Source organism: Anopheles moucheti, chromosome 3 (genome assembly GCF_943734755.1).
Source record: "Anopheles moucheti chromosome 3, idAnoMoucSN_F20_07, whole genome shotgun sequence".
Taxonomy (NCBI): Eukaryota; Metazoa; Arthropoda; class Insecta; order Diptera; family Culicidae; genus Anopheles; species Anopheles moucheti.
In genome coordinates this window covers 1783333-1805981 of record NC_069141.1, presented here as the reverse complement: position 1 = coordinate 1805981, position 22649 = coordinate 1783333, and the positions used below count along the sequence as shown (strand labels likewise).

Here is a 22649-nt window from a genome sequence, read left to right as displayed (position 1 = left end):
ATTTTTAATAATTGTAAAAAGTAGCTCTTCGGCTCACACAATAAGGAACTCTACATAATACAACACAACATGGTTACTTTTTGTAACCGTTTTGTCTGATAAAAAAACAACACTTCCAGACCAAAAAAACAAAAACTTCATGCTTTAGTGCCTTCAAAACCATTCACACATGACGTAAGCCGCCATAAGTAGCTTCAGCTCTCCACTGCTTAATTCGACCTACTATCATTACTCCCGCTTTTGATGTAATCATTACAATGTACATTAATATCTTCCCTCTTCCCCAACAACCATTTGCGACACATTAAATAGCTGTTCCTTAGCCCCTAGGAATGTATTGATAGCCCTGCAAAGTCACACTAATGTTCTAGCAATTCCTCAAGATCCATTCTACGCGATGGATTCGTTTCCACCAAGGAAAGGACGGAACCTGTCCACTTACAAACGGGGGAACGGAACAAGTTGTTTCGCCTGCCGTTAGGATTGTTAAATGACAATTGCAAAAGCGTCGCGATGGAAAATTATATCCAGTTGGATAATTTACGATAATGGCTATCAAGTCATCACATTAACCACATCGAGGTCTCACATGTAGCTGTGAATAGGTGTGGAAATGAGATGATTCACAGTGCAATTTATGGATTAGAATGGAGCTAAGCCTGACCAAAGAGAGTGAGGGAGATTTCAAGGTTAAGCTGAGATATCATGATGTATATTTACACGAGATATACATTCTTCAATTAAATTTCTTACTTCACACTTTCTATAGGAGCAAGAGATCCAGACAGTTTCCGGTTAATAAAATTAAGAATAAATGTTCCAGGAGTTTAAATCACATCAACATAAACGTTTGCGATGTGTTTATGAACAAAGGAAATTACTTCTCGCTAGAAGCCGGTTTATAGCTTGTTCCGCCTTATTTCGCAATCTCCACACTCTGGGGTCCTCTTTCTTCTTGCCAAATGTCCTTTGAAGGACCTCCGCAGCGCTGTACGCAAAGCAGCACCTGGTACCATTTGGTGGTTAGCCGGCACAAACAACACGCACACTCAGATAAATGATTAAAAGGAAAAGGGAAAGGGCAACAATGTCCTGGTTCCACCCATCAAAACGGACCTTAGCAAAAAGGACCTCCTGAAGAAACACGCAGGTCCTTACAGTAGGTTCGAAAAGGATGTCAGACATTATTCATTCGCTTGCTCTTTCGTCCGTACGCCAAATTCCATCCCGGCGGGAAATTCGATTACTCTTACGCTTTTCCCCTGGTCCGTGGTTGGGAGTGGGAATGTGTTGGTCTAATTAACCGGCCAGCATTGGCTGCTGTTGCTGCTGCTGCTGCTGCTGGTGGTGGTGTGCACGGATAGCTAACAACACACTGTCACGTCGGAGAGCGTCCGTTCGAGGGCTCCATTGCCGTTGCTGAAAGTAAAGCCAACACAATCATTCGAACGCGCTTTAAAGGTGAAGACATACCTGAGACCGGGCCTGGGCGACTACAGGCAGCTTTCCCGAACGGTAAGATAACGCACCGGGTACACAGTGAATCGCCTTCCGTGCACTTGGATCACAGTGACAGTGTACATCATAAAATCTCTTTAAGCCATGGGCGTTATCGCACAAAGCTCCCGTGTGCCGATTTTTCGAAGGTTAGACGTATGCGGTGTATACGTTTTATCGTTCGCTAGAAGTGAGAGGCAACACTTGTGACGAGTTGTTTTGCTTCTAAACCGTACATCCGAATGCAAATTTCGGGCTCGCAAAAAACCGCTTCATGTGGATGGTTTTCACATCCACTCATTATCACCTGCCTGTTGAAGATCGTACACGAGTGCGGCGCGATACACGGGAGTACAGTCACCACACCGTGTGTCTCATTGTTTGTTCGCCTGGTTTTCATGGCATTTTTCTATTTCCCTTTTTTTTTAATTTCAGCAAACAGAGGGAACTGGCAATCCGTTGGGTAGCACAGATAACAACCGTCCAGTGTCGGGCTAGACATCACAGCCACCGGATAACAGCGGACAGTAGCGAGTAGATCGTTCACCGGATGAGACCAAACGAGCGTCTTTCGGCACAGCGTCCACGGGGTTGATCTTGTGACTGGGGTGTGTACACGTGTGAATACCCCGCGCGTGTGTGTGTATACATAGGCAAGAGAGGCAGATAAATCCACAGTCGAACGGACAAGCGCCACTAGTGCGTACGTGTGAATTACGCGCCATTGAAAGTTCGAAAAAGCTTCAGCGGAGAGTAGGTCGAGGAAGGTTTTATTTCCTCCCAATAATTCGTTTCCTCCCCGGTTGCGTTTATTCCCGGGATTGTATGTAAATTTCACCAAACAAAACCCCTCCACCCACCGATAATTACAGTTCGATATCAAAACGGTTGGTTTGGTGTGATCGTGATCGTGGTGCAAAAAAAGACGCAGTTCAAAGTCGAGAGAGGAACTCACTATTATTAGCGTTTGGTGCGCCGATAAAGCTGCAACCGGCCACCCTAGCCCACATTGACGGTGCTCCGATAGTTTGTGTTGTGTTCGTTCGTTGGCCGAATTTGATACGGTGCTCTCGTTAGTGTGCTGTTCAACGCATATCGCCACCATGTTGCAGAAAGAAAAACAGAGCGTCGGAAGAAGGCGTCCACTTTCGCCTAAAAATAAGCAGTTACTAGCAGTCTGCCTCTGTGTATTGCTCTCCCTACCGAACGCAGCCCTCGGCCGAAAGGTGGCCTTGTCGCGGGTGACGAAACCGACCGCTCACCGTGGTTACGCGAATGCGGACATTGCCAAGCTGAGCTATTCGCCAAGCCATTCGGCACCGGCATCGGCCCCGAAACCTGTGGCACCAGTGTACTCTTCTGCACCTGCTGGCCATCCTCAAGCACCACCGGCTGCTCCGCACTTCCCACCAGCAGGCGCTGGTGGTGGTCAACCGTCTTACGGTTGGAATGTTCCTGGTGCGCATGGAGCTCCCGGCGCTGGCGGAGGTGTATATCCAGGAGCGGCAGCCGCTGGAGCTGCTGGAACGGGACTGGTCGCGGGCAATGTCTACCGTTCGCATGGTCATAATGCAACTGGAGGCGGTTTTGGAGGTGGTTTGGCTCACTCGCCACCCGGAGCCTATCCTTCCTATCCGGCCCAGCCGGCTCAAGGATTCCCGGGTGCTCCGGTACAACACCCCGGTGGTGGTTTCCCTGCACCCGCCTATCAACCCCAACCGGGTGGATACGTCCCACAGCAACCGGGTGGATTCCCTCACCAACCATCGTACGTACCACCCGGTGGACACTACGAGCAGGGGCAACCTCACTACCAGGGACAACCAGGTCAAACGGTAGTTCATCACTACGAGCAGCCTTCGAGCGGAGGTAGCGGTATTGGAACGGTGTTGGGCGCTGGTGCAGCTGGATTGGCCGCAGGTATTGGCGGTGCAGCTCTTTACGATGCGTTGAAACCGAAAGAAGGCAAGGAAGAACCTACGGCGACTACAACTGCCGCTACTACGACGACTGTTGCTGCAGCTGCTCCGACACCCGCTCCTGCAGCTGGTGAAACACCCGCTCCAGCAGCAAATGCCCCATTGGCACCGATGCCCGTGAACCCTAACGGAGAGGCACCTCTTGCACCGCTGCCAACGGAAGCGACTCCCCTGGCAACTACTTCGCCAGTAGAGGGCGAAAGTACTGCCACCACCACTTCTATTGGAAGCAGTTCATCAGAGAACCCGCTCGGTATGGCACCGCTGGCACCGATGCCCGATTCGTCTCCTGCCACTCCGGTCGACGCTACACCGAATGTATCTGGCTCGGATGTGGAGGTACGTCACTCGGCCCTCAACGTACAGCCAGATCTGTCCGCTTCGATGGCTGAACCGGCGAGTGGTGGTGCTGCCGAGTCCGTGCGCCTCTCGTCCGCCATTTCGATGTTCGCCCTGTTGCCAGTCATCGTCAAGTATCTCCGCTTTTAGGTCCATACCAACTCGCACCGTAGCGGCAGCAGCTTCGTGTACATATCGAATATCCTCTAGTATTGAGGCTCGTTGCCGTGCGGTGTTTGGCGATCCGAACGGAGCGCAAATTGCTGTGCCACTACTTTTTTGTAGTTTAACGGGCGATGTAGCCAAACCGGTGATGCCCAGCATGGTTGGGGCGAAGGTGCGGGTGGCATGGTTATTCGAGCCCGATTAAGTATTGTTTTGTTGTTGTATATGTTAGTAATGTAATCGTCAGTTTGAAACTGCACAACGACGTCTACGAGCAGGCAGTATGCGATCACGAATGTTCAATGTTTGAATTTTAAAGACGATATGTAATAAAATAGGTTAACCAAACAAAAAACAACAACAGCTCACGCCTCTGTGTAATTGTCCATTGCCTGATTGAGAAACCCGGGAAGTACATTACCGTTGGGGAAAAAGCATGTTCAACGAGTAAAGTGTTATCTATGCGATTCAAAATGAGGAACAGAGCGGAACGTAACTACTGTAGCAGCATTTTTCACGTTTCTTATATAAAAACATGCAAAAGACAACACCGACAACTCGCTGACATTTGTCGCATTCCATCTAAAACAAAGCATTATCAAATGCATTACTAATAGCAGTAGGTCAAACATTTTGACCCATCGTTCGACAAGTTTGAGGAGAGAACATAAAAGCATTAATTTTCCAAAGGGTGTCCCACATCAAATTGTATCACGATTGAAAAACTCTACAAAATCACTGTTGTGTATTTTCTATTGAAATTTGGAATAGAAATAGTTTACACGAACGGACTGGACCAAAATCCCATCCGGACCAATCCCCCGTAGCGAGGACTGACTATCCTGCTACGTGGTAAAATAAGTCGATACGGCCAGGCCGTTCTAACGAAACAAAAAAGTGCTCAAACAAACTAGTGCGCGTTCGTTCCTTATTTCGTAATCGCATACAGCTTTATGAGCCTTCCTTGAGTTATTGTTACAGTCGTTAGGCGAAAATCAGAAATTAGACAAGCGGGTGTTTAATTAAAGAATTGTGGAATATTAACTTAAATATGTTCTTGCTTCGAGTTAATCGATTGATCGATAGAACGTTGAAGATGATATTGGATGTTAGCAGGTCTTGGAACTGACAGGACTGGTACCATTCGGTACCTTTCCGCCTTAGCAAGGTCAGACTATCCGGTTACGTTTTAATATTAAATGTTGTAACCCAGTTATGGAAGGCATAACCAAGTAGTGACCAACGCCAAACCAAACCGCAAGAGAAATCCATTCTGAGTTTAGCGCTAAAGGATCACTCACGTCCTTCTCTACTATCGGACTGAGAACATAATCATACCACAGTTAATCACAACAAGAAGAAATGATTACTTAATCCATGCTACTAAACTTTACGTGGCATACATTTGCAAGTTCCCAGGTTTTGCCGACCACTGCTGTAACGCATGCCTTGTTGCAGCTTTTTGCAGAGCCGCTTTCCATTGTTTTCCCTTACGCATTTTCTCCGTTTCCCAAAGGGCACATAACGGCGGACCCATCGGTGAACAGTAACGTTAAATTGTACATGGCACATACTTTGGCAGACTTTTTAGCTAACCAATGGTGGATTTTGATCGATTACTCGATGGATGACGTTATCGGACGGACACTGTAGTCGGGCGTTTGTTTATTGCACAATCACCATACCGCCTGTGCGAAAGAGCTAGTCAACCGTCCATTCCCCCATTCTGGCGGAACTGTTGATTCACATGGATATGGTAATAGTCTCGGAACACAACGCATCAGATGGTCAAACAATCGGTCAGGTGGAATGATGCACTCATGTAGCAAGGCACCAAATAGTGTGGGGGGAGATCGTCGTGTACAGTCAATCGTTCCATTGCTTGTATTATTTTTTAACCCGCATATTTACCAGTGGCCATGTAATGTGTTATCACGTTAAGGAACATTATTACCAACAATACAATTATATAAAAAATACATCAACCGCATCACGTCCGATGGTCTCGAACGAATCCAATTTTCCACGAGAACAATCGGCAAATCTTTACGCGATACGATCATTCATATGGCAATAGGAAAGTAAATTCTTTTGATTGATTGCTCGTCGGTTGAGAAAGGTGAGCAAATGCTAATGACACGAGGTTTGCTCGCGAAACGTACACTATGTTTGCCGCGAAAGACGTGCCAACACGTGGCGTGGCGTTTTGAAACGGTTCTAACCAACCATCGCCTTTGCGCTGAGGGGAGTAATAGCTACTTGGATCATAAACCACCGGTAGCCACCACATTGACACGCAACAAAGCGATTACTCTTGAAATTGGATCGAATTTTGTTGGGTGTGTTTTTACAGGCGGACATTTCCCGACACTTTGTGCGTGTGTTATCGTCGTTTCTGATTCGCGATAGACCAATCCTTCGTGGGGTCAATGTTAAAAATGGGGTAAATTACAACCCGGATCGATTCTACGGACCCTGGATGGTAAGGAATGTTCATTCAACCTCCTCGTTGTCTAGCGTCGTAAAGCTAGAGGGGGCTAAAAATAAGAAAAGCTCCCCAAAGCCAAGGAAATTTCATCAGTGACGTCGTTAGTATTAAGTAAGCTTTCGGCATATTGTGAAATAGTTCTAGATTGTAACTCACCTTTTTCTTCGCTGGTAGTGTACAGTTGAGTGATGACGAATTCATAATTGGGATGCGTTTCTATTCTCCAACACCTTCATTGGCATGTAAACATTGAGAGTGACACTAACTTTTTGCAACACGTGGCACAAGGATGGCACTGATTATCAAACTCGTACAACTAGGATAATCTTTCCTAGTACAAATATAAATACTTCACACGCTACTCCGCGCGGCCAAGCGGATTGGTCGTTATTGAACCCCAGTTTTACGTCACAAAGCTTCATCTATATTCGTGGAACAAGGGCAGTATTGTGCCGTTCGGTTGCACTTTTCTAATCATTCGCTTCACTATGAATCATGCCAGAAGTAACAAAACAAAAAACGCGTCATGTATCTCTGACGTCATCATTACGTGCTTCTGGGACAATGGTACTAGGTATATGCGGGCTTCTGGCAACGCGATCGCGGTTTCTTTACATTACCGGTACATATTGAGCGAACGCCTAAACACATTACGAATATGGAAATGTTTTCACTAAGTTACCTTCAGCGTAAACACGTCTTCCGGGCGGGGAGGTTATCGATCGTTCGAGCCAGGAATCCCCTCCAGTAAACGGATCACGTACGTCCTTCATATATCACAGTGAAGTCTCCTGCATGGAAAATAACAAAAGATCACTAATTAAATGAATTTGTATGCTTACAAAATGTGATGAAAGTAAAGTCTCGATTGCATTGTTGTGATATATTATTTAGTAAAAATTTCGCGGAACTCGAGAACGGCCATATTAAAGATCATTCCAGTTTCATATTTTATTATTTTATTGACGTATACTGATTGTGTAACAGTAAACAGTAACTGTAAAATGAGTAAAACAATGAGTTCGTGGGACGATTACATTAAATTGGACTATATGTTATCAGTAATATATTTTAAATTACCAGTCATCAACAGTCCGAGACTCTACTGTACGGGAATTCGCGAGCTACAGTGTGGTACACAAGAGTTTATGAAACTAGGAATATAACTAGATTAATTATTGCTACAGTGGAATATGCACAATGATTTGCTATAAAGCTCACAATTCATCTGTGTTATTTCTCATTTACTCATTTCACAGTGAAAGAACTGTTCAAAAGCTACTTATTGCTCTGTTTCCGTACTGTTACCCGTTCTGCAAAAGTCGCGTCGTTAGCTGTTTATAACCTAGCTCACGCACACACCCAGCGCTAATGGAATCTTGCACGCACACATTCTACGGGCGGTAATCGATTTCACACAGAGCGAAACACTTGAGTTTTATTTGTTTCGTGAAGTCGGACGAAGCGTGCAGTGGAATTTTTGCTCGCAGTGGAAAACGAACAATTCGGTGGAAAACGACAGACTGGTGCCAAATAGTTCATAAAGTGTTGCCTTTGGGTGTGTGTGCGTTAGTGGATCATTAAAATTCTGAGGGCAAATAGCAGCTTTTTCCCAAATATCGCAGCGCAGAAACCCGACAGTGAAGGTCAAACCTTCTAGACGCGGGTGTTTATGGACAGTATGCAAAGTACGCGCGTGAAGGAGAAAGTGCATCTGAGGATGGTGCGTAGTGGATGTTACGAAAATAGGCAGCTAAAGGCGATTGCCTTCTGTACGCTGTTGGCCGTTTCCACCTTGCTGCCGGTGAGCGATGCGTTGAAGTTTAAAAGTCGTAGCAAAATTTCAACTTCTTCGTCATCGTCGTCAAGTCGTGTTTCGAAACCCAGCACGTCGTCTTCGTCCTCGTCCAGCTTTAGCAATCCTGGTAGCTTGAGCTACAGTAACTACCAATCGAAACCAGCACCGAAACCGTCGGCTCCGGTTGAACCGTCGAACACGCGCAATATTGGATGGAATGTAAACAGCCAGGCAAAACCTGCGGGTTCCGTGGCTCAGCCAGCGGTTAACAAGCCACCACCGTATCCGGTACAGTCGAGTGTGGCGAAGCCTCCGTATCCGGTTCAGCAAGGTGCCCCGGGACAGACCAGTGCTGTGAAACCTCCGTATCCCGTACAGCAGGTCGCTCCGGTACAGTCGAATGCTCCGAAGCCTCTCTATCCGGTACAGGCTACACACAACACGCACCAGACACACGCAGGAGCTCCACCGCCACCGTACTCGCAGGGACCGCCACCACCGTATTCGGCCGCTAACAATCCGAACCTGAACTCGCGCTTCAATGAAGCGCCACCGATGTATACTCCGGGAAATCAGGGTTTTAGAGCACCGGGTCAACCAGGTTTCGGACAGCCAGGTTTCGGACAACCAGCCTACGGTCAGCCAGCAGCAGCGGGCGGTTTTGGGCAACCGGGAGGATTCGGACAACCGATGGGAGGATATGGACAACCGATGGGAAGTTTCGGAGGCGGCGGTTACCATCCTCCGGCGGGTGGATTCAGTGCTCCGCATGGTACCTTCCAGGGTGGTGGTTATGCACCTCCGGTAAATTATGCCCCCGCGCCATCGTTCCCTATTGCGGCCATTCCAGTCGGTGCGTACAAACCACAAAGCTCCGGTATCGGTGTCGGTGGCATTGCGGCCGGTGTTGGAACGGGTCTTTTGGCAGGAGCGGCTGGATCAGCGCTTTACAATGCGCTTCGCCCAGAGGATCGTGGACGGTACAGTGAGAGAGGTAGTGTTACGATCATTAACAATATACCGGCTGCGCCTGCTGCTGCTCCTGCTGCATCGGAAGGAGTCGTATCGGCTGCTGCCGCTCCGGTTCCTGTCGCTGCAGCTCCTGCTCCTGTAGCTGCAGCTCCAGCAGCAGCACCAGCAGCACCTGCTGCAGGACCCGCAATCCCACCAGTAGCTGGGGTACCTCCAGTTCTACCAGCATCTGCTGGCCCGGATGGTCAAGTATCCGTACCACTCGCTCCAATGCCCAACACTACTGACGACGCAAATGCGCAGGCTTCATCACCACCACCACCCGGCGTCCCCGATGCTCCGGTCATTTTAAATCAAAACGCTACTACGACCGAAACAGAACAACAGCAGCCAGCAGTAAACGGAACAGAAACGCTGACTCCACTAGCACAAGCACCGGTTGAAATGGCACCTGGCGAAACGACCACTGTGAATCCGAACGTTAAGCAATATATTCCCCCACCCGGTCAGTATTATCCGGCCACCGGGCAGTATGTGCCCCCGGGCGAGTATGATCCGGCAACGGGAATCTTCACCCCAGGACGATACATCCCAGACACGAGTATCTTCCAGTCCGGTCTGTACGATCCATTGACGCAGATGTTTACTCCGGGTCGGTACGAAGCCGACGGACAGTTTATTCCGGACCCGAACCATCCACCACTATCGCTGGCACCGTACGATGGCGAACAACCTGTTACTCCTGCTGTCGCTCCAGTTGCATCCCAGCCGGAACCAGTTACACCGGCCATTGCATCGCAGCTGAAAACTACGAGCGGCGCTAGCATGAAGACGGTATCGTTGCTAACGGCGCTTGGTGCATTGATAGTGTCGGAAAGCTTCCGTCAAATCGTACGCTTTTAGACGTTCTGTGTAGAACAAAGTTTCATCTTCTTTCCTTATTGCTAGTCGCGAGGATCGGGAAACGGGATTTGGGAAACAAACAAAAACAACAATGGTTAACATATTTTCATAACGTCAAGTACATAAGGCATTTTGAGGAGAGAATATGAGCCTTTGATCAACTGCTTGGGAGCAAACCACAATATAATAATTGCACGATTAGAGAGAGTAGAGTATTACAGAAATCTCAGTCAAAAAGTCGAATCTTCACATGCCTGATGGAAGTACAGAACCGGTTCAGCGTTTCAAGATAAACAAGAGCTTCCCCATTAGGTATTCATTTGGCAAAGGTTAAAGATGCTCTCTAACTCATAGACACGTTTCCAAACGAAACACTTACACGCGTTCGCGAATTATACAGGTACAGATGGGAATTGATTTCTGATTTCAAATGGATAAATCCTTGAAATAAGTTTTTTGAATTCAACAATCGGAAAATCTTTTACAGAAACGCTTTTAATATGTGATTTGTCAGACTGTAACAGCAATTAGCTAGCTTTTTGTACCGGATTTTATCTCCATGGGGTGTGTTTGTTCAAAATACTCTTATACATCTCACATGTTTCACAGCTAATATGAAACTGAAACCATCAATATTTACGATCGTTAAAGATCAAACGCATCTACAAGAATCCGCATTTAAATGTCACCTGTTAGCTAGATATCTGGTAGGGTCCCTTAACCCTCCGTTTCACAACACAAAGCCACCCCCATCCGATGGTCTCTCTAATTCTTTCTCATGCCCTCTGCGTGTTACAGTGAATTCAATGATATTGTTAGTTTTAAACGTAATTCTAAACATTATATACTCAAGGAGCTTCTTGTACTGTTGAAACCATAATTACCCTACCGAGTGGAGTAACACTAACCTTACCTACCTGCCTATATATTTGCCTCGGAAAACGGCGTGTCTTAGCAAAGTTATACACCATGGTAGATTGTAAGCAGATTGTATGTACGTCTATTCGTAAAATTGCAACATGATTGTATCAACAGACTTCTCTTTATTCTCCATCGTGCGCCTTCTCTACTGTACACATTTTCTACAATCGGAATGTTTACAATTAACTCTGAAAAGAGGATGTCGAAGTTCGTCGACAATCAATACCAAGGCCAATATTTTTGTCCGTAGATTAGCTCTGACTTATACACCATAAAGCAGTTATTTCGAAGTGATGTTGCTGGAACTCCATTAACACTGCATTAAATTGCAACGCTTCCAATCGCCTTTCATCCCAGTGCTCTAGCGCATTGGTTGCCAGCTGGCAGACAGCTAATCAAGTGCGTTATTTTTGTAAATTTTTATATTGGGCAAATGTGTTTTTTTATGAACGGGTGAAACGTATGCGGCAGACGGAAATGCTTCTAAAGCAAGAAATGAAATTGAATTTCGATACGAATAGCTATTGGTTTTAGGCTTCATAACTGTTTACCTTGGCAAAATAAAATATAAATTGGACAATCTTGTATTTGTTTATTTTGTTAACGCTGTAGTTATATCACCTTTCGGAGCAGATGATAATTTTATTTCTTTTTTTATTATTTTTCCTGAGTAGTCGTATATAATGTCCCATTAGTTAGGTGAAATCTCTTTGGTTTGTGGCGCTATATATATATTTGCAAAATTGAATAATGAAAAAAATAAATCAGTGCGAAAACATGAAAATAATATCGACGTTTGCGACCTATAAATTATTAAAATATGATAGTGTTGAAACCTCCATTGTAGGGCAAGAATTCATAATTGGCATGTATGTTTAGTTTTATGATAGTTTTGAGTGAAACATGGGCAATAATTAACAAAGTTTCAAAAATAATATTTTGGTGTTATTTATAAATTTACATCGACCATTGTGCATATGATGTAACGCTCATCAATGTAATGGCTGCGTACAGATTGGCTGCGTTCGTTACGAGTGTAACGCTTCCGGGTGTCAGTTAGATTATTTTAAATTTCAAAGCTATCGTTTTTATTTGTTTCAACTGCATAGCTCGTTTTGTTGTAATTCTTACATTGAACCATTGAAATTTAGTTAACACAAATTGTAATTTAGGCTGGAACATTTATTTTTGCTAAATGTTACTTCTTGACCGCTTGGTTTTCACCTGGTTGTTCCAACTGTATAAAAGCTATCAAAATTCAAATCATGCATTAGTTGTTTTATGCAACATTCCATAGAATGTCTACAAATATAATTAAAAATGAACTGCTGTGTAGATATACTCTATTCCCGCTATGTAACAACATCGCGTCAACGTAATTTTCGCTCAGCTAAACAACTGTGACCGAAAGTTTAGACACGATTAATAATATTCTCAAAATTAATCTTTGACTAATCTTTCTGTCAAAATATTTCGGGGTAAATTTTCTTCTAAAACTACCAGTTTCCGATTGTATAGTACCAGGAGAGCATCCACGGAAGAGGTAACTCCTAGTACAGCAATTTTGCTCGAAATCTGCCTGAAGGTATGCAATGTTTAAACACTAACTTCTCCGTCGATACAGACAGATAAGTACAAGTAGTTCTCGAGATACGCGGATTCAGAGATAAGAGATTTTAGAAAATTTAACAGAAGAGTTAATTAGTAGCACAAAATCTAATCAAAAAGGTAAAAAATTTATCGAAAATATCTTCCTTGGTTATATGAAACATTTGTTTTTATTTGCTAAATTAAATGCAGAGAAGAATATCGACTCTATCTTTCTATCTTTTATCTTTATACATTTTTTGACAGAAAGATTAATCATAGATTAATCCGATTAATCTTTTTGACAGAAAGATTAGTCAAAGATTAATTTTGAGAATAATACTAATCGTGTCTAAAGGTTCGGTCAGAGTGATTAATCCGGTCAATCTTTTAACAAAAAGATTAATCAAAGAATAATATTATTCTATAAACTAATCGTGTCTACAAGACGTCAGTTCTAAGAAACAGAACTGGCCGTTCAAAATCTCCTTCAACAGCTGTTGAAAATTGTACGCTCTTTAACAACAGTTTGTTTTGACTAGAAACCAATCCGACGCAACACTCGTGTCACAAATCCCCTGCGAAGCAATCGAGCAAAACCGGCTCGATTCTCGGAACCTCCCAACACTAGATGGGCTTGATAAAGCGAATTAATCTTGCAATCTGTAAACGGAAGATTTCATAACTATCGGCAATAGTTGCTAAACGTACGGAGGAGAGTTTGGAAACAACAAATGTTTGAGGTACACGTTTCAGCGGGAGAGTTGAATTAAATTGTTTACTAAACACGTGAAGCATGGAGTGAATCTTGTTATAAGGTTAGGTTCACGTGAGGGCACACATTAATACTAGCTCTTTGCGAACGACAAGTTTATCGATGCAACGAACGTGATGCAATTAGCTCAATCGACGGTAAACAACACATGTTTAGCAGTGTTTTACGCATGAATCACTTAAAGAAAATAATCCCAATGCTCGCTCGTCAACAGCTGGTTATTGTCAAGGCACAACACATAAACCCAAATTTGTGTAGGTCTCTCCTTCCTTATCAGTATTTACTGTTTACCGCTTCTTCACCGACGCATTAAACCCTGAATCATTGCTTCGTTCGATGGTTTCTACGCAGCTAGATAGACAAGCAACTGCAACTCCAGTTCAGGATTGTCTTGTACATGATCATGAGAAGGACGCCACACGATTGACGCTTCACATCAAAGTTCGAAACGACTGGTGGCAGTAGGTAGCCTCGCGCGCGGTCGCCGCTCGGCAGCAAAATTGATTCGCATCACATAATAATAGCACTCCAGTATAGTAGACGACATCTTAAGTCAATCATCAATCAATTCAGGCATGCAGGTATTGTCCTCGCAAAGAGGAAACAGAACCAAAACAAAAAAGGAGGTGCATTACAATCAATGTGACCTCACTTCGCTGCTGTTGATGCAACACCGTTGGAGGCTGTACTTACCAAGTTTTGTCCTCTTTTTATAGCAGCCGACGGTAAGACAACCGGGCACACGAAACGATTGCCGGGACTTGGAGCCGATGACGATAATGCTTGCCACCCCAGAACAGTGTTCGATTAGACAACAATCCGAGACGAAACGGACCGAACACTGATAATGGAAAATTCGAACCATGGTGACCGGTGGCGGATGCGGGATACTCCCTTTGGAGGGCGAAGGGTACAACACATTACCGCGATTAGCGAATGGGTGTAGAATGAGTAGAATGAAACGGAACTACGGCGAAGATCTTGGCGGCCGATCGGTTGATGTCCATTTGGGACGGGAAGAAAAATCTTCGCGGTTCTCGCTACCGTGCACCATTTAAGCAGCGGCAGTGGCTAAGGTAAGACGCGTTCGTATTGCAGTTCGTACTGCTCTGTTTGCCAGTGAAGTTGGTGTGTGCCCGAGTGAGTTTCGTGTTTGTGTTTTATCAGGTGTTTTTGAGAATATTTTACGAGTTATAAAACAACAACGCCTAGCGCAACTCAGTAAACGAGAAGAGTAAGTGTTTAAATCTAGATTCGTTTAGATATGTTCCCGATTTTTTTAAAGTAGGACAATACAGCCAGTTAGTGAAAGTGATTTAGAGCAAGATAGTATAGAAGAAACAATAATACAAAGAGCTATGCACAACATTTGATTGCAATAGCAGCAATAGACTTGAAGGTGATTCTGAAGTGATCTAGAATGTCCAACGTATTGCGAGCTTTTACTATTGCTCTCTTCGCTTGGAATCCTAATTGGACATGAATTTGGTTCACCCGGTGCCACATAATCGTCCGGTACGGTTCTACTCCCCAGCAACACGTCATCGTTATCTCGCTGAGTGAGTTCTCATTATGTGCGGTTCTTAATCTTGCAGCCGTCTCTAGACATCTCTCCCATCCCAGGGCAGCACTTGCCAACGTGCGATGTGATGGATTATTGTTTTTCGGGACAGGCTTCGGACTGATAACCTTTCTAACCAGACATGCCTTATTAAGTTCGGTACGTGCAATGGCGCACGTTTACCCATCGAACCGAGACACAGCAGTAGAAATTTTTGATTCCCTGATCTTGCAAGAAGATCTCTAGTCGTTTTTGACACCTATTCCACGAGTGAGTGCTTCGCTTTTTTATTTTGGTTGATGATTTGAAGTACCTCATCGAACGCTTGATTAGATAATCCAACGGGTAAAAAATTCGTAACGGGTACCGAATCAAGAAGAAGCCCGCTTATCTGTGGGTAGTTGTCTTTTTTGGCAATTTCGTACAAGTTTGAGGACAAATGAGCATGTTGAATGGGTCACCGCTTGAAGATTAAGTCTGTTTGGTCGCGCTACGGAAAAAATACAAGGAATTCTCACTACAACAGTTCGTTGAAGTTGGTGATAAGGGCCATGTAATGTCATGCCATGACCTCTCGACAGTAGTACGCGCATTCTCGACTGCTTACGAAGTCGACGTCATCATCCCGCACAGCTCGTCAGCTGTCAATCAGTTGTGCGTACGCTTTAAACCGGTTCAGCCGAAGAGCCAACCAACCGAACGAAGAGAGTCTGCCTTGGTGCACAGCTTCTTATCATGGCCATCAGTCATTCGCACAACACCGAAAGATGCTTGCGGAATGGGAGAACCTCGCGACAACGAATAATAGTAACACTTTTGCAACGAACAGCATCCTGAACCGGTTTTTCTGAACTTGTCCGCTGAACGGTAACGGGAGATTTACGTGCACGGGTACACACAATGGAGAATTTCATTCCGTAATACATACCCAGATGCTTCAGCTTCTCTTCACGACCCGGAATGATTCATGTAATTTAATGGATGTGCAAGAAGAGATGAAAGGAAGGTCTAGTGAAGGGTTTTACTAGATGCAAATGAACTGGAAACAAGCGTAGAATACCCCTCTTTCGGGTAGGATGGTTGGATGGGGCCCGCCTTTACAAGAGAGGTCATTCTGTTTCGCACACACTTCGGTCACTCCTCACGGTACATAATTGCAACATGCGCAGTCAATTATTAACCTACTTTTTGTTACATCTTTCTTGCCTGTCAGAAGTAACGAGCCGGAGCTCTTTTTGACTGGGAACGCTTTATCCACCAAGATGATGTCCAGAAAGCTTATCGATGAAAGCCGCGAAGGTTACCTGGACAACGAAAATTCGCCCTTCCTGATCAGCAACTACGGATATGGTAAGGACAGCGTCAAGGTGATGCACGTGGTCCGCAATGGGTTGGTGCACACGATAAAGGAGTTTGAGGTGGGCACGAAGCTGAAGCTACGCAGCCAAAAGGACTACCTGGAGGGTGAGTTTGATGGAATGGCAAAGAAAAATCCACAAAATCCCTGAAGCAAACGTTAATAGACGTCAATTTCTTTTAGGCGATAATAGTGACATTGTGGCGACAGATTCGCAAAAGAACACCGTCTACCTGTTGGCCCGCAAGCACGGTTTGAAGTCACCGGAAGAGTTCGGCATACTGCTGTGTCATCACTTCCTGAGCAAGTACTCGCACGTCGAAGAGGTATCGATACACATCGACGAGTATCCGTGGTCCCGGATGGGCTTCGGTACCGGCCCGTACAAGGATCTGCATAATCACGCGTTCGTCTTCACACCGACCGCCATCCGGTACACGGACGTCACGCAGAAGCGCACCGGTAAGCGAGAACGTAATTCAATTTCCCGCCTACAACACATCACACTAATGTCCGGTCGGTTTTTTTTTGTTGTTGTCTTTCTCCTTCGTTTGTTCAGAAATTAAACCGACTGTCATCAGCGGGCTGACGGATTTACGCGTGCTCAAGACGACACAGTCTGCGTTTGTGAACTTCGTTAACGATGAGTACCGGTCGTTGCCGGACCAGCATGACCGTATCTTCAGCACGGTGGTCCGCTCGTCCTGGCAGTACTCCACCGTCACCGGGGTGGACTTTGATTACTGCTGGAACAAGGTGAAGCAGTGCATACTGAACAATTTTGCCGGCGAAACGGAGAAGGGCATCTTTTCGCCGAGCGTACAAAACACGCTGTACCTGGCGGAGAAACAGGTGCTGGAGACGATACCGGAAATATCTTCGATCGACATGACGATGCCGAACAAACATTACTTTACGTTTGACTTTAGCAAATTCCCGAAGGTGGTGAACGAGGTCGAGCTGAAGGAGGAGACGGTGTACGTACCGGTGGATAAGCCGGCGGGCATCATCTACGCACAGCTCGATCGGAAATCGGATCAGTACGTGAAGAGTAAACTATGATGCGGGGTTCTACCTATGGGGACTTTTTTCCGTGTGGACTGTTTGTTGGGAGTTAAGGTGTGTCTAGAGTAAAGCTAGCTCGTAAGTGAAGATGGAATTCATCCGTCTTCGGTAGGATTCGTTGAACGTTCACCGACAAAGACCAATCATACGCTGTTACTTATCGTTAAACCCAGACGAACGGAACGTCTGGTGCTGGTAACATTACCACCCATCCCATGTTGCACTATGCAAAAAGTGCAATTAATTAGTTACGATTTAATGATGCATGTTGCACACTTCAAAGAACAGAGAAATCAATTTGTTTGATTGAAATATTGATTTTGCAATGGCGATGTAGGACCCTTCATTGAAATGGTTTTTTTTTATTTCAATTGTCATAATAAGTTTTGCGTTGGCTGAAAGCAATTGCTGAGTGAACTGTAATAATAGTGAATGTTAACTCTGTTTCAATAGATCCATCTATACAGCAGAATTAAAATGTATGTTCCATCTCAATAAATAATATCTAAGCATTCAAACAATTCTGTCGTAAATTGTTTCTTCATATACCATCTTGAGGACAGTTTCTCAAATGTTGATAAGGGAAATGTTGTGATAAGGGGAAGGAAGAGAGAGAGAGAAACATTTACTTAACATTTAACAACATTTTACTTAACATACAACTACACAAAACTTAAATTCTCCCTTCATGAAAATTAACAAGGAATAGTCATACACATTCCTTATTATCTACTTACTTGAGGATGTTTAAAGATCAAGCTTCTTGTTCTATCAGCTATGTTCTAAGCTTCTAAGGTATCAGCAGTCTCATAGAACTTCAGTTTTTCTCATTCAATACCATTTAGTGCTCGGACGCTCATTCTCGGAATAATTCTCGATTTTCGACACCTAGCACGTGTGGCCCCTCATATCGGTGCTTGTATGACCGTTTTTTAAGTCAAATGATTTCGAGTTCCGCATAACTTAACAATCCAATTTAACCGTCACGAACGTAGAGCCATGTTTTAGTAACACTCTAAATTCCTTTGTGAAGAGCAGTTAGCATCAATGTAGCAAGCAAGTTATCAATCTTTGCGTTACATCATAATTGTATGAGCCCTTAAGAACAACCATTCCTCGAAAGCCAAATCACGTTAATCCGATGTCCTTAAACAGATTCAACGGCTACGAATGTCATGAAGTGTAATCAATCCACAATATAAATCACTCAACGTTGAACAAGAAATACAGATTAGGAAGCTGTTGCCGAAGCAATCAAATTCCGACTGACAGCCAGATTTACTTCGCTTCCCGAGCATCTCAGCATCCCCGTTTATGGTGCAGTAAACGATGCGTAATTGTTCTCGCGATAAATATGCCATCGACAGGTTGGTCTCCGCACAGGGTTCCTCTGGTTCGATCTCGCAGCCACAGTGTGGTTACGGTTTTACGATCCCACCGGCCTATCGTACCCACCCAAAGCTCGCCCTAAAACCATTCCAGACGTTGTATGTGAAGGGCTTTTGGACGCTTTCGCGCCAAAGTCAAACAAGGCTTGGACCACCGCAACGTTACCGGGGAGGATGGATACGGATGGGTCATTTATTTCGTCATCCACTCGATGTAGCCAAGGGGAAGAAGCCACGGAGAATGTGGGGAAGTTAAACAGGAAAGGGCACTGTGGCAAGCGAAAAACGCGCCAGAAGTTTCACTTTTGCACAGACCGGAAGTGACACAACACAGTAATGCGTAAAGATCGACAAAGAGAGGGTGGCATCATTTTTGGAATGTTGGATGACGACGATGGGCCAGTGGGACGTTACGATGGTTACGAGCATACCGCGCGCTAAAGTAAACTCCAATGTCAACAAAGGCTTAACTTTAAAACCTTCCTGTCGTCGTCGTCGACGTCGCCGTCACCGTCATCGAATTGCAAAAGACAGTCCCGGCTCGGTGAAGGAATGTGTGAGTGCAAACGAGATAGCGAAAGCGAATGGCGGAATCGTCCTTTGGCGACTTACGGAAGTGTGGTGTGGTCTAGCGCGTCCACAAACGCATCACACTACGCTCATTAAAATATTGATGAGCTCAAAAGTTGAACGCTTATCCGATACTTCGATCAGTAGAGCGTTGGACGCGCAGCGGATCGGTGTGGCCGCTATCCAGGGTTTTCGTCCAAAAGAACTTCCCACTCTTACGGCAAACCCGACCAATTTTAAGTGAAAAGTTAGTTGGACAGGCGAAGAAAAAAGATCAACACAAAACGCCTCGGTAAGACGTTAGAAAGAATAGTGGCATGTGCAAGTGTGTGTGTGTGCGAGAGTGTGAGCGGGTGTGTACGCATTAGGAAATAATTACCTATAATCGTTGGAACCTTTTTCGCCTGAAGTGCGGTGACTTGAACCATGGCAAAGTTAATCGTAAACTCAATTATAAAGTTCGCTGTGCACTTCGGTATCCTACAATTGGCAATCAAGTCATCTTGGGTTGTTGTGCAGGCTGCGGAAGAAAAGGGGGTTGATCCTGTTTACTCGGCCACAAACAACGCGGCGGGCGCCGATTCCTTCAAGATGATCAATGATTATGAGCATATGGGTGAGGATCGTCTTGGGGAGCAGCGAATAAGTGATCGTTCCGATGTCTTTACGCTCTCGAGTGATCGTCGCAGTGTGGTGGAGTGTGGTGGAGTCTACAAACGGTTGCAGAGTGAGATTCGGTCGCCCAGTTTCCCCGACGACTATCAGGGACATTTGCACTGCGAGTACACCTTCAAGTCACCGTTCGTGTGTAGCAGTCAGTACCATTTTCAGTTCGTTGATTTTGCTCTCGAACCATCGCGTAACTGCAGCAAGGATCGGTTAGTCATCGGTGATGTGGAGGTCCTCTGTGGGACGGTGATTGGTTCGAAGCTGTACGATGCCCCCGGCGGATTGTTGCGCATGAAGTTCATCACTGATGGTTGGGGATCGGGACGGGGTTTCCGTCTCGTTGTCACCAGACAACCGTGCAGTGAGGATAGCGAGGCTGCCGAATCATCGACGGCATATTCCGTGTTCACCACGATTCAGGTTGCTGATGAGCCAGATGACAGCAATGAAGATACGACTACGGACCCACCAGAAGCAGGTGATGGTAGAATTGTGAGCAGTCGACAAGATATTCCGCCCGAGTTCAACCCCAGCGGCAATGGGTATCTACCTCCACCAACTTCTCCTACTCCCACGTACCCTTCGCCAACCTATCCACCAATAACGTTTCCCTGTCGGGCGCCATGTTCGTATCCACCGTGGGGATGTTCCGTACCAAACTATCCAGTAATGCCAATACTTCCTCCACCAAGATATCCTTGTGATCCAAGAATTCAATCCTGTTCGCCTTCTTACCCAAACTATCCAACGTATCCACAGCACCCTGTTCCGGTGCAACCACAAAACCCGGCTTGTCCCATAGCTCCTTGTGTTCCCGTACCGTCCGTCCCACAGTATCCTCAGTATCCTTCATATTACCCAGGATATCCAACGACGGGGACCGAAGGAACAACCTCTCTTGGAGGACCACCGCCTGGTTACGAACCGGCAAAGACGGAAGTCAAGCCCGAATTCCCAGAGCCCACAACGGAACGTGTTCCGGAAGGCGTTGAACCGGAGAACCAGGTGTCATTTGTGCCTGGGGTTGGCCCAACTTGTTGCAGGAATGCATTCACCCAGCGTCGGTTCTATCTTACCAGCGCCAACTTCCCTTCTCTGACGACCGTCAATCAGGACTGTGTCGTGCAGATACACCGGAACTCTCCCTACATTTGCCGTTTGGTGATTTCGTTCAAATTCTTCCTCCTAGGAAACGATCAGTTCCCGGGATGTCCTGGTGGGTTCGTGGAGATCGATGGGCAGCGTATATGTGGCTGCCGAACGGGACAAGTGTACCGCACGGCAGACTTTGGTCCATACCCGTCCAAGACGATACGCATTCACACCCGAGCTGGAAGGTTCCCTACCGTGCAAGGATTTGTGCTGGATGTGTATCAGGAGGAATGTCCGCAAAGGTTCCCGCTTAAGCGCAGCGACAGCTACGACAGAGAACGCTTTGTTGAGCATCCACCACGGCAACAGCAATACAGACAACCGCAGGACAACCGATATACCTACGAAATGGGTCGAGTTGAGGGAAGACAGCTTGCCGTTCCGCTTCGTACCGTCCAAACCACTAACACAACGCAACAGATCACACATCAGTACTACGTGTACAATTTGGACGATGCGAAACCAATCCGACGCCCGCAGGACATCCCAATCGTGACCGAAGAAAGTCAACAGCAGGTGGTGCAGTATCGCCCAGGGGTAAAGGATTCGCAGAAATTCGTTCAACTGCCAGCTTCTTCGCAATCAACCGGACCGAACCGTTGCCTGTTTACCACGCTCGATTGGCTACGATTAAAGCTGGACTGGTTGTGGATCTTTAAGCCAGTATGCTTAGCGTGAACCGAGGCTCACGTCATGTCGCTATCATAAAGCAAATAAAAATAATATCTTTCCTAAAACTCCAACGCGCGATGTTTGCTTTGCAAGTAACGAAAGTATGTAGGATTGTTGTTGTGTGCTTTCAACTTTCGTTGCTCCTTTGCGTTAGCAACAGTGTTTACGCTCGGTGGCTTCATTTTTCCTCCCCGGGGCTCATCGGTTTAAGCCATTTGTCAGCTCTGTTCTGTGTAACCCTTTCTGCCCATCAGCTAGCGCACGTACGGTGTTTTACGATAAATTTGTATTTTGTCCCAAAGCAACTAGAGGCATTGTCGCAACGGAGCATTTGTCATCCGCCATTAGCAGTAGCAGAATTTCATGCATAATATACGAACTAAGAAGATGCCACCGAGGAGATCCTCAACCCCAGCTCTTGATGAGACCGAGGGACGTGGTCGGAAGGCGTTGGTGTATATTATTTCTTCTCACATACACGTAGTGGCTTGTAATTGGGTTGTGCAGTAAATGGACATAGTTCATCAGTGATGACACTACTGTTGAAGGGTAATAGGATACAATGATTAAATAGCAACACTTTCCTTATGGCGGTTACTTTCTTACAATATTGCGTTTATGAAAAATGAGTTCAAATAGCGTCACGGTTGGAACGATCATATTGCCTTAAGCTTTGAAAAGGTTCAGTGATGATTTTTTGTCAAACGGAAAACTTTGCTTGAGAAGCATGATTAGCCGGTAAGTGGTGGATCTAGTAGCCATAAATAGAACACTTATTAGCCTCTTAAGAT

At 45.5% G+C, this 22649-nt stretch overlaps 4 protein-coding genes across 4 annotated transcripts; all 4 read left to right on the top strand.

Moving 5' to 3' along the window:
- The first annotated feature begins 1333 nt into the window (after positions 1–1333).
- Positions 1334–4330, top strand: LOC128301987 (skin secretory protein xP2-like). The gene is made up of 2 exons (XM_053038682.1): positions 1334–1515; positions 1933–4330. The coding sequence occupies exon 2, from the start codon at positions 2601–2603 to the stop codon at positions 3963–3965; it is 1365 nt and encodes a 454-aa protein (XP_052894642.1). The 5' UTR covers positions 1334–1515; positions 1933–2600; the 3' UTR covers positions 3966–4330.
- A 3598-nt stretch (positions 4331–7928) lies between these two features.
- On the top strand, positions 7929–11636 carry LOC128300679 (nascent polypeptide-associated complex subunit alpha, muscle-specific form-like). The gene has a single exon (XM_053036834.1). The coding sequence runs from the start codon at positions 8141–8143 to the stop codon at positions 10139–10141; it is 2001 nt and encodes a 666-aa protein (XP_052892794.1). The 5' UTR covers positions 7929–8140; the 3' UTR covers positions 10142–11636.
- Positions 11637–16247: 4611 nt separating this feature from the next.
- Positions 16248–17404, top strand: LOC128304219 (uricase). Its single transcript, XM_053041380.1, has 3 exons — positions 16248–16449; positions 16526–16804; positions 16902–17404. Exons 1-3 carry the CDS (start codon positions 16248–16250, stop codon positions 17402–17404), a joined length of 984 nt encoding a protein of 327 aa, XP_052897340.1.
- A 2387-nt stretch (positions 17405–19791) lies between these two features.
- On the top strand, positions 19792–21864 carry LOC128304444 (uncharacterized). Its single transcript, XM_053041632.1, has one exon. It carries the CDS (start codon positions 19792–19794, stop codon positions 21862–21864), a length of 2073 nt encoding a protein of 690 aa, XP_052897592.1.
- The last annotated feature ends 785 nt before the right edge of the window (positions 21865–22649 follow it).

Excerpts from the sequence above, each read along its gene's own strand:
- LOC128301987 (XM_053038682.1), top strand. The coding sequence starts at position 2,601 with ATGTTGCAGAAAGAAAAACAGAGCGTCGGAAGAAGGCGTCCACTTTCG.
- LOC128300679 (XM_053036834.1), top strand. The coding sequence starts at position 8,141 with ATGGACAGTATGCAAAGTACGCGCGTGAAGGAGAAAGTGCATCTGAGG.
- LOC128304219 (XM_053041380.1), top strand. The coding sequence starts at position 16,248 with ATGATGTCCAGAAAGCTTATCGATGAAAGCCGCGAAGGTTACCTGGAC. Across the intron at positions 16,450-16,525 it reads CCAAAAGGACTACCTGGAGG|GCGATAATAGTGACATTGTG; the intron begins GTGAGTTTGATG and ends AATTTCTTTTAG. Across the intron at positions 16,805-16,901 it reads CGTCACGCAGAAGCGCACCG|AAATTAAACCGACTGTCATC; the intron begins GTAAGCGAGAAC and ends TCGTTTGTTCAG.
- LOC128304444 (XM_053041632.1), top strand. The coding sequence starts at position 19,792 with ATGGCAAAGTTAATCGTAAACTCAATTATAAAGTTCGCTGTGCACTTC.